Source organism: Fundulus heteroclitus, chromosome 8 (assembly GCF_011125445.2).
Source record: "Fundulus heteroclitus isolate FHET01 chromosome 8, MU-UCD_Fhet_4.1, whole genome shotgun sequence".
In the NCBI taxonomy this organism is placed as follows: domain Eukaryota; kingdom Metazoa; phylum Chordata; class Actinopteri; order Cyprinodontiformes; family Fundulidae; genus Fundulus; species Fundulus heteroclitus.
Genome location: NC_046368.1, coordinates 23,548,865 through 23,562,725, shown reverse-complemented (window position 1 = coordinate 23,562,725; position 13,861 = coordinate 23,548,865). Strand labels below are relative to the sequence as shown.

At 40.8% G+C, this 13,861-nt stretch overlaps 1 protein-coding gene across 9 annotated transcripts in view; it reads left to right on the top strand.

Moving 5' to 3' along the window:
- The window catches only part of col5a1 (procollagen, type V, alpha 1), a 104,593-nt gene that overhangs the window by 28,929 nt on the left and 61,803 nt on the right, over positions 1–13,861 (top strand). For all 9 annotated transcript variants that reach the window (XM_036140376.1, XM_036140377.1, XM_036140380.1 and 6 more), the window contains exons 3-4: positions 5,052–5,265; positions 5,683–5,845. In XM_036140376.1, the coding sequence (XP_035996269.1) occupies positions 5,052–5,265; positions 5,683–5,845 (377 nt within the window). The remainder of the gene's footprint in view (positions 1–5,051; positions 5,266–5,682; positions 5,846–13,861) is intronic.

Sequence of the window (13,861 nt, the reverse complement as noted above, 5' to 3'; positions counted from 1 at the left end):
GTTGTTGAAATGGAAACAAAGACTTTAATTTTTGCTCCGTAGATACATAAGCTGCTCACTTGCTTGGGTCTATTGTGTGTTTTCCATGACCCTAAGGTGGAAAGACTAAGATTAACACAGAGTTTCTTAAACCATATCTTCATTGCAAAATTCACCAACATTATCACATCTCACACGTTCTTGTTTTATCGTGCAGCCCAGATGTCGAGGCACTTTTCTATTGTAGAATCCAAACTGGGGGAAAATAAAAATAAAAAATCAAGTAATTCCAATATAATTCAATCGTATTGTGAGATTTAAAACAGCCCAATCCCAATTCTAATATAAAACATATGCCATGTACTGCCAGTTGGTAAAAGGTTATTTTGGGACCTGTTAATTATACCGGATCATTGTTTTGCTGCGTCTTTTTTATAACGAGCAAGCATGGGGTGACAGTAGAAAAAAAAATCTGATCCCTTTTAACAAGAAGACACCTTCAGCGGAGCGAGGGTCACTGTTAGCAGCCATCTGCCACGACTGGATGGAGCTTGATAGGAGTTTAAAAGGAAAACAGAAAAAAAACCTGAATGCTGTCCCAGGACTACTTTTCTTTGGAAAGGTAAAAACTATGAATTCACACAGCTGATGGCAGCAATTGCTTCAGAAATAGTCCACTTCAAGGGAGGAAACACTACCAAGCATAGAAGCACTGGGCCGAAGCGTACACTCTATGAATAAAGAAAAGAAAAAGAAAAGAAAAGAAAGATATTTTCTGGATTTAACAGAAAACCGATAAAAGGAAGGTTCATCATAGCCTTTGATCCTCACTAAATATCATTTTCAAAGTAAATTCACGTCCCCTAGCGTAGATTTGATTTGATCTTTTTTAGTTTCCGTTCCCTTGTAAAAGTATTGCATTCCCTCACAATACTTTTGCGTTCCCTCACAATAACCTAGTAGACGGTTCATGCAGCATATTGAATACCAAGACTTTCTGCTAAAATATAAGGTTCAATTTAAAATTGCAGATACCTTTAAAGAGCTTCAGTGAAAATGTGTTTATACATTCTTATTATATATATTTCACTGACTAGATATCAACATATATGGCCAACCTTATAAAAACCATGTATTGTAGCATTAGCTGTCTGCTACGTTATTTGCGAGAGAACGCAAAACATTTTCCGAGGGAACGCAAAAGTATTGCAAAGGAATGCAATAGTTTTGTAAGGGACCATAAAATAATAATTTTTTTAAAGAAACACCACGTCCCTTAGGGTGCTCCGTAGCCTGTAGATCAGGGTAAATTTCGGTAAGTAGGTATCTTCTTTTAGCAGTTTTGCGACTTGAAGAATAGCACAAATATGCCTGACTTTGAAAGATACGTTCTTTCGTATCTGCCATTTTGATGATTAGTTTAGTAGAGAAATGGGCCTCGGTGCAATGGAATGTTTATACCCAAGGGAAACATGTTCTTAGATACTCTGATTAACTCAAAAAAAGTAAGGTACAAGTGAAGAAAATGCTGCACTTACATTTAACTTACACATCTCTACAAGGACCACCAATATGCATAGAGAGTGTGTAAACTGTTACAGTTAGAGGTCTCTGCTCCAAAATCCAGCACCGCTGGAATGCTTATGTTTCAAACATAAAAGGAGATTTGTTCACAAGGGCGACTGAATAATCAAATTACAGGATGCAGGACTTTCTACCTCATTTACCTGCTTTTATACACACTGACTCTTGGTAGAACCCATTGGCCAAAGTGCCACCAGGAGGATTTCTGGCTGTATTAGGTCTTAGATTTTGTATTTTAGAATAGCAAGAGAGTTAATTTGGGTGAAACAGTGAAATATTCCCATGTGCCTGCTTCAGATGTCTGGGTTTCTCTTCCTCCTGATGCCAGTGTAAACCCTCTGAACCTCTGGCACCGTATCACTGTGTGTCGGCACATGCGATGTAGGCATAAAACGCACAAACGAGAAATGAGAGGGGAGGACTCTCCAATACAGTAGTTTTAGGTGGTCAGCTTCCACAAAGGAATATACTACTTCTTTAAACATTATTTATCACTTATGAGTTTGGGAACAAGAGGTTTGTTTTTTATTTATTTATTTGCATTTTTTGTTTTAGTTTTCAGTTCTTCCTGACCGTCTCCTTGATCTGGTTCAGGCTGTTTCAGGGCAAAATGGATGGAGCACAAACACAAAACCAATAGCTGGGAGTCCCCACCCCTCCCAGTTTTCCCATAAGTCTGAGCTCATATCATTTTTGCTACAGATACATTTTTTTCCTCCTTTTTACCCATCTGCTTACTTTTTCTTGTCACGGAGCAATACGATTCAGATTGTCATGGTATTATCTCTAAGATAAAATGTGTTAAAGCAGCTTCCAAGCCATGTTGGGGCTTCTAAACTGTGGTCTCTAAACAGCCTTACGTTAAAAAGAGGTTTCCATGCCATAACTGTACATTTTTCTGTTTCCTGTAAGCATGACAGACAAAAAAAAACCCAGCTTTGCAAACTTCTTCAAGCCAGCTGAGATGCAGTGACAGCAACAGATGGAGGTGTGGCAATGCCACTTTGCAAAACAGACTTAAAACTGTAGAAATGGTAGGATTGACCATTTTAAAATCATAGCTTCTTAAACCTTTAGTATACATTGATACTGACACCTTGCTCATGCCCATACTTTTTATTCCATTGCCCTGCAAAGCTCGCAAAACCTGAGAGGCAACGACGTCTGATGTCTGTCTGCCCTTCTTTTTTTTGCATCGAAGCGTTTAGTTGCTACATGCGTCCTCTCCTCTTTTGAGACTCTTGTCTCACCTTTGCCTTCGTCCTTTGAAGCGCAGCTTTTCTTATCCCGGTTCAACATCTGTCGGCTGAAGCAGCGTTTCTCATATGATTCCAAGCAGAATTCCTGAGCACGGACGTTGCCAAGCCATGTGCTGTCCGCATGATGCGATTTGATGCGATTTGATGCTTAGCGTTAATATAGAGATGATTGAAAGAGGCAGGAAGACGAGGCAGGAAGACGAGGCAGGAAGGCGAGCCGACGTCCAGCTGCTGACAAGAAGAGGGAGAGAGAGATGAAAAACAAGAAGGAGTAAAGTAAGAAAGGTGACAGGTGATAGCTTCTCTTCCTTACACTAAGCTGAGCTTTCCACACGCCACTCTCCCTCAGGCACCCTTTCCTCCACTGTACGTGATTGACTAAGGGGAACCAATCTATAGCGGCCACAGTTGAACATTTTCCAGCCTCTCCCCAGTTATTTTGTATATATCATGGCATAATAAGTCTTTGATGGTCATCCCTAAAACCCATGTCTGTGTTCCGCTTGTTTGGAAACTACGTAAGAAATTGCTGGTGGAGATTGAGTGGTCCCTTTGCTTACGTTAAATTCAACCCACAACACCGCTTCCTCATCACAGTCATGGCATTTATCTTTTTTTCCTGTCTCTTTTTTTTTTTAGAATAAACATCAGAAATTTGCAGTGGCGTAGCAGTACATGCAGCACACAAGACAAGCATGATGAATGATACAAGATTATAGCAAAGACTCCACATTTGTTGTTTATTTATTTATTTATTATTAATTTAAGTGACTTTATAATGGTTTCAGAAAATCAAGAATTGTGTTGTAAAGTAACTGTCATCAGGGAATATCCTAGTCCCAGTTTCACTGCTTCGTTTCTCTGGTGTTTTTCATGCTTGACTAATTCTAGGGTAATTCTAATGGCAAAAAGACGTGAAGATCCTCACTTTTTGTGTTTTCACAAACATAATGAAGCCTGAAATTATGTTTTAAAGAATCAGTTATGGGCTTATCAGTCTCTGTATTATGATGAGACTGTTCATAATAATAAAAAAAAACACACAATAAAATAACCCTTTAATGCCTTAAGTTACCAACTATTGGTTAGCTAGTTGTGGTATTCTCACAGTGCATACAAACCAGGCTCTCGAAATGCTAAGATGACAATAAGTGATGTGAGTGTCTTACATGCTTTTACAACTGAGTGTTGTTGGTTTTCTCCGACAGATAGTTTCTCTTGACTACGTCAACACAAAACTCAGGAACATTTCTCCCTTCAAAATAAGAGTCTGAAACCGCAGCAGGGTCTAATGCTTAAAGCTCCAACTTATTTGCCCACATGAAGTCACATTGTGACGGCAATTGAGCAGCAGTCAGGTACACGCGGGCCTTTTTTTTCCCTTTTTTTTCAAGCTAAAACGTCAGAAATCTCGACTGTAGAATGAAGCCAAACGGTGGAAACGGTTCTTTCTCTTCTGAAAGTTGGATGGATGTCATGAGGTCCTGAGTACGCCCTGCTAGGAGGGAATTTGTCTGGCAGATTCGGCTCCATACTCTGGCAGAATCGAGGAAATAGTTGAGTCTCCGCAGTGGAACTATGCAGATGGAGGTTAACGGATCGTTTTCATATCTTTCATGTGATCGCATACCAATGGGCTGTTGGTATTTCCATTTTCAAATAAACGTGTCTTTAAAAATATCTCCTGTAATAATTTGGAGCCTCCGCGTCTGTTGGATCAATCGGCTGGGGGACGGGAGGAAAAAAGTGAGGAGGAGGAGTTTGAAGGATAGTTTCAGCAAGTCTCCCAGGATCAGGTGTTTTTGTCATTAACGCTCTTCATCCTGTGTTGTACTGGAAACGATCCACTTTTTATTTCTCTTTCTAACTTTGCACATTTCCCCCCCCCCCCCTCCTCTGACCAGACTCTGGTCTGCCAGCCAGCCCTCTCAGATTAATCCGATCCTGTTGCAATCTTGGCACTCTTCTGATTGCTGTTGTTTCCTTTTAGCTGCTCAAAGCCCCTCCGAATAGTTTCTCAGTCTCAACCAATCATCTCCGTTTAAGTAACAACAACAGTAGTACGCGTTCTCGTGACATTAAATCTGTCTACCGACAGAAAACCACAATCCCGTGTCGCGCCAGAAGCTGTATTACGTTCCTCTCGTGAAGAATGAATCGTTCCTGCTGCTCGTAACTCTTCTAAACTCTTCTGTCTTCTGTGTCCAAACCCGTCAACCTTTCCGTCAGGTGACGCCTTCCCCGAGGATTTCTCCATCCTGGCCACAGTAAAGCCCAAGAAGGGCAGCCAGTCCTTCCTGTTGTCCGTGTACAATGAACAGGGCATCCAGCAGCTCGGGCTGGAAGTGGGACGATCGCCCGTATTCCTCTACGAGGATCAAACAGGCAAACCCGGCCCAGAGGACTACCCGCTCTTCAGAGGAGTCAACCTGGCTGACGGAAAGTAGGTTCATCACCACACAAATATGCAACTTTCCTTTATTTATTTATCTATTTATTTATTTATTTCCCTTTATTTGAGATTCATCTTTGGTGCTTTTACTTAAACCAATTGTATTTATATTCACCAGACTGATAATTACATATAAAAGCGTCAGAATGACACTTTCATTTGTACGTTTACATCTTTCGTGCCCAGTTGAGCTGCTATATCTGATCATGCTAGCCCTTTTTCTTCAGGCTGTTTCTTTTCTGCCACCTGTTATCAGAAAGTCTTATTATTATCCGACTTGTCCCTGACTGTCCCATCTGAGCCGACCTGTGCACTTCAACACAAAGAAATGCCAGTTGGTGCTTTGTGACTGGGGGTCCTGTGTAACGCGTGTAAGGGTGCGAATTAACACCCCCCTCCCGTTGGCAGGTGGCATCGAGTGGCGATCAGTGTGCACAAACAGACCATCACCCTCATTCTGGACTGTAAAAAGAAGACCAGCCAGAAGCTGCTCCGAAGCCCCCACCCCGTCATCGATACCAAAGGAATTATAGTGTTTGGAACTAGGATACTTGATGAAGAAGTCTTCGAGGTAGGCCATATTCTGTCTCTCCTTCTCTGTCTTGTTTTAAATCGAGGTCATTTCACGCTCCAAAAAAATAAAATAAAAAATTGTGTATGCTTAACAAATGGCGTATCGTTTGGCGAAGCCCGCTTTTATATATTGATGTGCTTCAGCTGTGCTTTGATTCTATGTCTTTCAGTAAATCACATAAAAGCGAAGCGTAATCACCATTTTTACCATCGTGGTAGCGTGCGGCTGCGGTCCGGGGATCGGTCAACCCCGGCGTCCACCCCTCCTTGCATGCCGCGTTAAATATGGGGGATTGTGGCAGCTCTTCATCCTCTTGAAGATGTACGGATTTGGCCCACAGAACCTCCTACCGGCCTCTGCCACCCACTCACAGCCGCGCACGCAAAATCACAAATCACACGTAATTCTAGGCTGCCCCGATGTTCCGCGCTGTCCACAAATGAGCTCCGCTTCCCGTAATTCTGCTCCGTTTCCCAAATGTGCGGCGTATGTTTGCTGCTGCTGGGATTGTCTCCGGCCCTTCGACGGCTGCTCACGCTCAACGCCGTTAGGGATCTGCTGGAGGTTTCCCGTCCGGACAAGCCACAGCATTTTTGTCAACAGTGCTTTTGAACAGGCAGATACACGCTTTTGATTCTTTAAAGTTTTTTTTTTTTTTTTTTTTGGTGCTTATACAGTCTTTGAACAGGATATGTTAGATTTATTGTATTCTGTCTGGTGGACAGGAAGCCTGTTGGCGATTATGTCGCCCCGAGGTAACGTGCTATGGCTTAAAAACTACAGAAACCTTCTATAAAAATCTTTTTGTGCTGGGTAGTTGAGCGTGACCCCTGTGAGGGACTTGCTCGCTCAGTTAAAATACAGCAAGTACAAGTGTTGTCTTTGTCCCTTCAGAGTTTCCCTAGTTTAAAAGGGGGATTAGTCCATGAAGTTGAGGCCCTCAATAATGATTAGTAATAAAAACAGACTGATGTGACTGATGCTCTGCCAGCTGACCTTTAACCTCACTGCTGCTCAGTGAAAGCAGACAGAGAGGAAGAAATATGACATCACCTTCCTCTGCGGTCCCTAGAGTTCACCAGCCAGTCTATAGGAGGCACACATATGTAGTGGGAAGCAAAACCAAAGGGAATGTGTATTTTCTATTAAAACAGGCATTCAAAGCTCTAGTTTGGAATTTCAACGGGTGGAAGTAATAGTAAAAAGCTCCATTCACGTTTTGCTTGCTACTTCAAAGCAACTATTTTGGATTTTATCTAAAAGATTCATTCAGACTAGTTCGTAATTATGATGTAGAAGTCAAATGTTACACAGTTTTCAATTGTTTTTATAAATGAAAATGTAAAAGTGAAGCCTGCATTTGTATTCACCCCCCCCCCCCCCCGAGTCAGTAATGTCTAGAACCATTTTTCACTGCATTCACATCAGCAAGCGTTTTAGAGTTTACCTCTTTCACCTTTACTCAGGTTTGGTCAGATTGGATATACAGTGTCTGTGAACATTCATTTAGGCTTGGACTTTGACTAGACCAGTGCACTGCGTCTTTGGCTGTATGTTTGGGGTCGTTAGGTTAACCTCTTCCCCAGTCTTGAGCTTTTGCAGCCTCTAGGTTTTTTTTAGGTACGTTTTTTGTAACTCCATCTTTCTACTAACTCTTACCACCTCTTCTCTCCATACTGAAGAAAACACCCACGCCACAACCACCACCATGTTTCACTGTGGGGGTGGTGTGTTCAGGCTGATGAATGGAGCTTTTTTTGTTTTGTTTTGTTTGTTTTTTGGCACACATAGCATTTTTTATTTCAGCCAATGGTAACATTTTAGTTTTTGGTGACCAAACCACCTTCTGCCTTCAGCAGGACACCGCAAATGGGACTTTTTATTGCTTTTTTTAAACAACGGGTTGTTGCCACCCTTCCACTCAGTATTGTGGAGTGAAAAACTAGTAGTTGGACTGTGAATAGATCTTCCACCTGAGCTGTGGATCTCTTCAGCTCCTCCAGAGTTATTGCTCTCCTTTTCGGCTGAAGTCAGTGGTCAGCAGGCTGCGGTTCAGGAGCCACAAGTGGCTGTTTGGATCTTTCACAGTGGCTCTTAACTTTGGTTTGAAACCTCCATAAAACTTTTTTAAATGCCCTAGTTTTTAAATGCCCTAAACAGAAAGACAATAGAAGTACCAGGGATATTTTTTTAGATTTATTTTCTCGGCCTTAGGTTGGAAACTATGTGTTGTTGTTTTTTTTACATCATTTACTACAAATTTCAACATCCCATAGAAGAAAATATATCCATCGTCCTTTTTGCAAAAGTTTAATGTTTTTTCTTTATTTTAAAACGTAAATTTTTTTCAATTTTTTCTAAATGTCATGTTACAGTTGTGGCTTTAACCAAGTTTAATTTAGCTTAGACTTTGGATTGTAAAGGTTGCAGACGCTCGGCTTTGGTAGGTTTGCGGTTTCTTTTTCTACTACCGAATACTGGATTCACCAGTGAGATGTTAAAAGCTTGGAAGTTTTATAACTTAATCTTGCTTTAAAGACCATGACCTGATGTAAAATACATTGCAGATGTGACATGACAGAATCCGAAAGCTTTAAGGCTGTGAGTATTTTACAAGGTGCAGGAGATGCAAGATCAACACATAGTTTTTATTTTTTGTGGGACAATATAGACCTTGAGTGAAGAAGGAAGGACAATCTTGACATTACACGTTATATTTCATGTACTTTTGGAAACCCTTCACTGAGCGATTTACCAACACATTCATTGGGATGTGTACTTGTGTGTACTTTTGTTGATAATGGTCTTTATTGAGTTGGCTGAGGCTATTTAGTAGCAATTTTACTCAGATTTTTTTTTAAATTTGTGTTTTATTCTTTTCCAATGACCACATTCTTGACTTGAGACCAAAGTTGCACAGAAACAGAGCATATTCTCAGCCAGCCATAAGCCAGCACTGCAGTAACAGCTCCGCAGCGACTGTGGGAGCCGACAGATAGCTTGGGAGAGACGTTTAAAGGCCTCCTGCTGTGCGTCTGCCAGTCGGGAGACATGACAGGCTCCAGTGCGTTCCGAAACTGGAAAATATGCCACATACTTTCCAAATTATCCTCAGGCTGCTCTGCCTTTTTTTCCCATTACTCCAGTTCCCCCTTCATAGTTTAGTCTGATACCATGTTGACTTTTGCCAGAGTCAGTAACCGCTGAGGTACAAATGGGTTGGATTTTATTCTCTCAATTAAATTAAATATTAGTGTTTTCGAGTAAAAACTAAAGGCTTTTAAATACTGTTTGAAAGATAAAAATCAAAGAGAGGAAAGGTGATATAATCTGCTGCTGTCGCACCGTTGAGTGAACGACATGATTTAACTGCTTTTACTGCAGCCTGTGCTTTTTTTTCTTGACATACAGCAGTGAGGGGATAAGTAGCCCTTTTACACTGAGGTGGTTTGTGGTTTGGGCTCTAACAAGGTTATTGTGGCAGCAGAAAGACCGTCTATCCGCTGCAAGCACCGTATGTTCTTTTTTTTTTTCAGTTGCAGCTTACATAACAGCGCTGTGCTTGAGATAGTGCCAGTGGAAGATGATTAAATTGATTTTAAAGTGTTTACAGGAGCAGGCTATTATTTTATACTACAAGCACAAGCTTTAATGTACTTTACTGGGGCTTTATGCGATAAATTGGCATGATTGGTAGCTCTTGAGGAGCAGCAGAGCTCTGTAGCTCAGGTGGGAGAATATATTTGCACAAATCTGACCTATATAATAGAGTGGCAAAAAGACCTCAACGCTAGGGTTGCCAATTTTTCCGGCAGGTTCCCCTAGTCCCTTTTTGAGTAACTGCACATGCGCAAGACCGGCTTAGGTCACTCTTACGCTCTTCAGGGGGATTGCGTCTTAAAAATCTCTCAAATCCACTCTGGTCTTATTACCTTCTACTGAGGCCATCCTCTTCATCTCAAAAACATGAACATGATTTGCATTATGCGACTCTCAGCCATGTTCAAAGTCTACTGTGAGAGCAGTGGAGCTACAATGAATGGCTAACCGCTAAGCTAACAGCTAATCTAGCCCCTAAGCTAACAGCTAACCTAGCCCCTAAGCTAACCGGATACATAAACGCTAGAAGTACGCATGTGCAACCAGCAATGACTATGAAGGAAGGGGGCTTATATTCATGGCTTTGTTTGAGTGTTTACAGGCCTGCAGCTCCCACAGAAAACGATTTTTTAAAACTCTTTTGTGAATACATAATCTATTTACTACTTTCATGATGAAAGAAACATTTTACTCAGTATTACAAAAGTGTTTCTGACCAGGATTACCGATTATAGCTTTAAGGAAAGCCCTGTTTGCTGTTGTCACAACAAGCCATGATGTGGTGGTCACAGGAGACTTATGGAAGAAGTTGCTCTGGTCACATAAGAACATTATAGAAGCTTTTGGTCTACATGCAAAATATTACAAGTGATGGAAAACTTACACTGGACATCACATTTACCACACAACCCATATGGTGTAACACGTTTGTGACAGCATAGTGCTGTGGGGATGCTTTTCATCAGCAGGGAGAGGGAAGATGGTTTAAGTTGATGGATCAGGCTAAATACTATAAAGCCTGTTGGTAGGTACAAAAGACTAAAAACTAGGGAAGAAGTTGACTTCCCAGCAAGACTGTGTCCCTAAGTGTGCGGCTATAGCTGGAATGGAAATGTTCAGATTAGAGCATATTCATTTGTTAATATTTCCTTTTCAAAATACTGACATACACATCTAACAGGGAATCTGGGAAAATACTTAAAAAGGACAAAAATGAAAACACTGAGTGGGAGCTAATTTGCAAAGAACGGGCGAACGTTTCTGTCCGTTGATGTGCAGAGCTGGTAGATTTATATCCCAAAAGACTTTGAGGGTGTAATTGCGACAAAAAGTTGTTGTAAGTTGTCTACATTTGTAGGCGGACCCCTGGGTTAGACAGAGTTTATTTAGAAAAGGACTCACCTGATTACTCTGCTCACTTGTTGCTGAGCACGTACACCAAGGAAAACCTGGGATAATGATGCACATTATTGGGTCCTCAGTAGTATTCTGAGAAATAACCGTTGTTGGTCCGAGGGGAATGCAAATGGGACATGTGGACCGCTGGAAATCATGTGGAGGTAATCGCCGGGGTAAATTGAACCTGGCTGATGTTGAGCTGTGCCAACACAGCAGTTCTTGTATGGCAACCATCTTTGATCTCTATGAACCTGGGCAATAAGATTTATGTTTGAGCAGTAAACAAACTTTAGAGTTATGTGGGAAATGTGAGATGGTTTTAATTTCAGTAAAACTATATACGGTGTTTAGGAATGAAAGCAAAGGGGAAGCTGGAACAGTAGATTCAGTCAGAGGAGCCAAAAACCTTGGGTCGTACTCTGGAAAGAATGAGGAGGTCTCTCCCAACTGATTTCAGTCCTGGAACGGCCAACATACCACATGACATCATCCAGAGGCTTCCGTTGTATCTTTTGATTGGCTGCTTCATGAACTATCAGTGATGTGTATTGAAATGTACAGAAAAAAGTGTATTAGGGATGAAAAGATGAGCCAAGATAATAACTGGTTAAAGATGTGGCGCGCAAGTGAGATAAACATATTAAAAGAGTAGGGGAACAGTCCAGTGGGGAAGCTTTGAGCTGAGGCAACTTGTGGGGCTCCACAGTGTAGCGAGAGCCAGGAAAAAGTGGTAAAAATGTGCAACACAAGAGCTTGATGCTCGTAATAAGCTTTTATATCACATTAGCCAGATGAGCTACGCATCCTGTTTCCTCATCTGTACCGCAGGACTTTTCTTCATTTTTCTGCTAATTACCCAACCACCCTTTTTGTTCTGCATATGCTTCAGGTATTCATATTTAATGATTTTGTAATATCAGGCTTTCAAAGATAACAGAATATTTTAAGCCACCTTTGTGTTAACTTTTACATGGTTGGTTTCATTACGTTCTTCTGCCTTGCAGGGCTTTTAAAAAATGTTCCGAAGTAAAGCTCCAGATTGTGCCATACAAAGCTTGCTGGGGGGTGATTTAGTGACAGTAAGAGTTAGCTCACTGTGTGCAATGTGGCCGAGGCTCAGTGGGAAGAATAGTTGTCTTGCAATCTGAAACTTGTTGGTTTGATTCCAGCTCCCTACTGTCACACGTCAATGTGCCCCCGGGGCAAGGCACTTATCCTGAGAGTAGTTGTTGTGTACTAGTCATTTCTAAACACTTTTTTTGCATTGTCCAAAGCTGGCATCCTTGAGTTGCTGTTGCCCTAAAATGTTGTTGCTGTTTAGATATATGACTGGTCTGTGAAAATGTTAATGCAGTTGTCATGTTTTCAGTTTTTTTTGGATGTTGGCGTATCAAAAAATGGCTTTTTGTGGGTCTACACATAAGGATGTGAAATGGCCCCTGTGTTGTATAGTGCTGTAGAGCGTAAAATTGACAGTGTATCAACTATGTCTGAAAATATATTTTTCAAATATATATATATATATATATATATATATAAATATATTTTTTTTAATAATTAGTGATCGCCTGACCATCTTGGGATGAAAGTTCATTGTCATATACTCCGTCTCTGCGGCCCTCAAGCAGTCAAATAATTATTAGCTGAAATATGCAGAAAGCTCGTCTTAGCTACTTAAAGTATTCAGCATGCTTTGGTAAGTTCATCTTCCTCAGTGCAGACAGAGCACTTGCATAACCTGGCATGTGATTAAGTGATGTTAGCATAGGGGTCATTGCTGATCGATGTAAGTAGCACTTCCGTACATTTTTGCAATGGGGTGTGTCTGTGCACCAGATGGGACGTCTCTAAATTATGAATATTTTTTTAATTATTATTGTTAGAACTGTGCTAAGCTATTCAGATAAATGACAGGATCCTGGAAGTCAGAGGGGTACATCTGAATGTCTTGCCCGATTGGTTAAAATGGTTACAGTTGGAAATTTGCCAAAACAAAACAAAGTGAAAAAAAAACCCTGAATGCTTGTTTACTGTAAGCCTCATTTTATGTAAACTTACACAACAAAATGTAACTTCAGGCACACCTGCTCTGCACATGTGTAGTGAATCAAAGCACTCTAATGTAAATAGAAAGAAAAGAGAACACATGCCTATTGTCAGCTTTGCTCGTCCACCTACACTTTTCACTTTTCATTTGGAGTCTTAGATCTCGCCCTCACGGACCTTCTGATGTTTTATTAGAGGTTTTTATTCTGATTAACGACTGAAGGTTTAGGTTTAGTCGTGCCATGTGTTATAATGCATTGTGCACAGTAGAGTATTTTTTACTAATATACTGTATTGTTGATAACATGATAACTAAACAGTTCTCTAAGAACCATAAAATGCTTTTAATGTGTATGTTTGTTCTCAATGATATCGTGACGTCATTGGTGTAGTGACGTATTGGGAGAGGCACTCTGTCTCCAAGTGAGAACTAGTTTCTCCCAGCTGGATGCAGAGTTACAGTACAGTTTCTGCTTATAGACCACTTTCAGGCTAATGACAGATCACAACTTTACTAATTAAAGAGTCAAGCTGAGTTAATGTTATACTTGCAATATGTACTTTGTATGATATGCTCTGAAACACTTGTCCAGCTACCGTGCCTTGCAAAAAATGTCCATGCCCTTAGGAGTTTTTCAGATTTTGCTATATTACAACCACAAACCTTAATGTATATTATTAGGATTGTATGTGATAGAGCCACACAAAGTTCAACTGGAAGAAAAATAATGCAGGTTTTCATTTCTTTTTTTCTTTGTGGATTGGAATCAGAAAAGTGTGGTGTGCATGTGTAGTCAGCCGCTTTACTCTCACACCTGTAATTAAAATTGATCACAACCAGTTGTCCTCTGAAGTCTCCAATTTAGTAAATAAATAGGGTCAGCCATTGCCTAATGCAGTCTATCTCGGGACCGGAGAGCTGGTTAGATTTGATAGGAAGACAGATGGAGAAAGCACAGAATACAAATT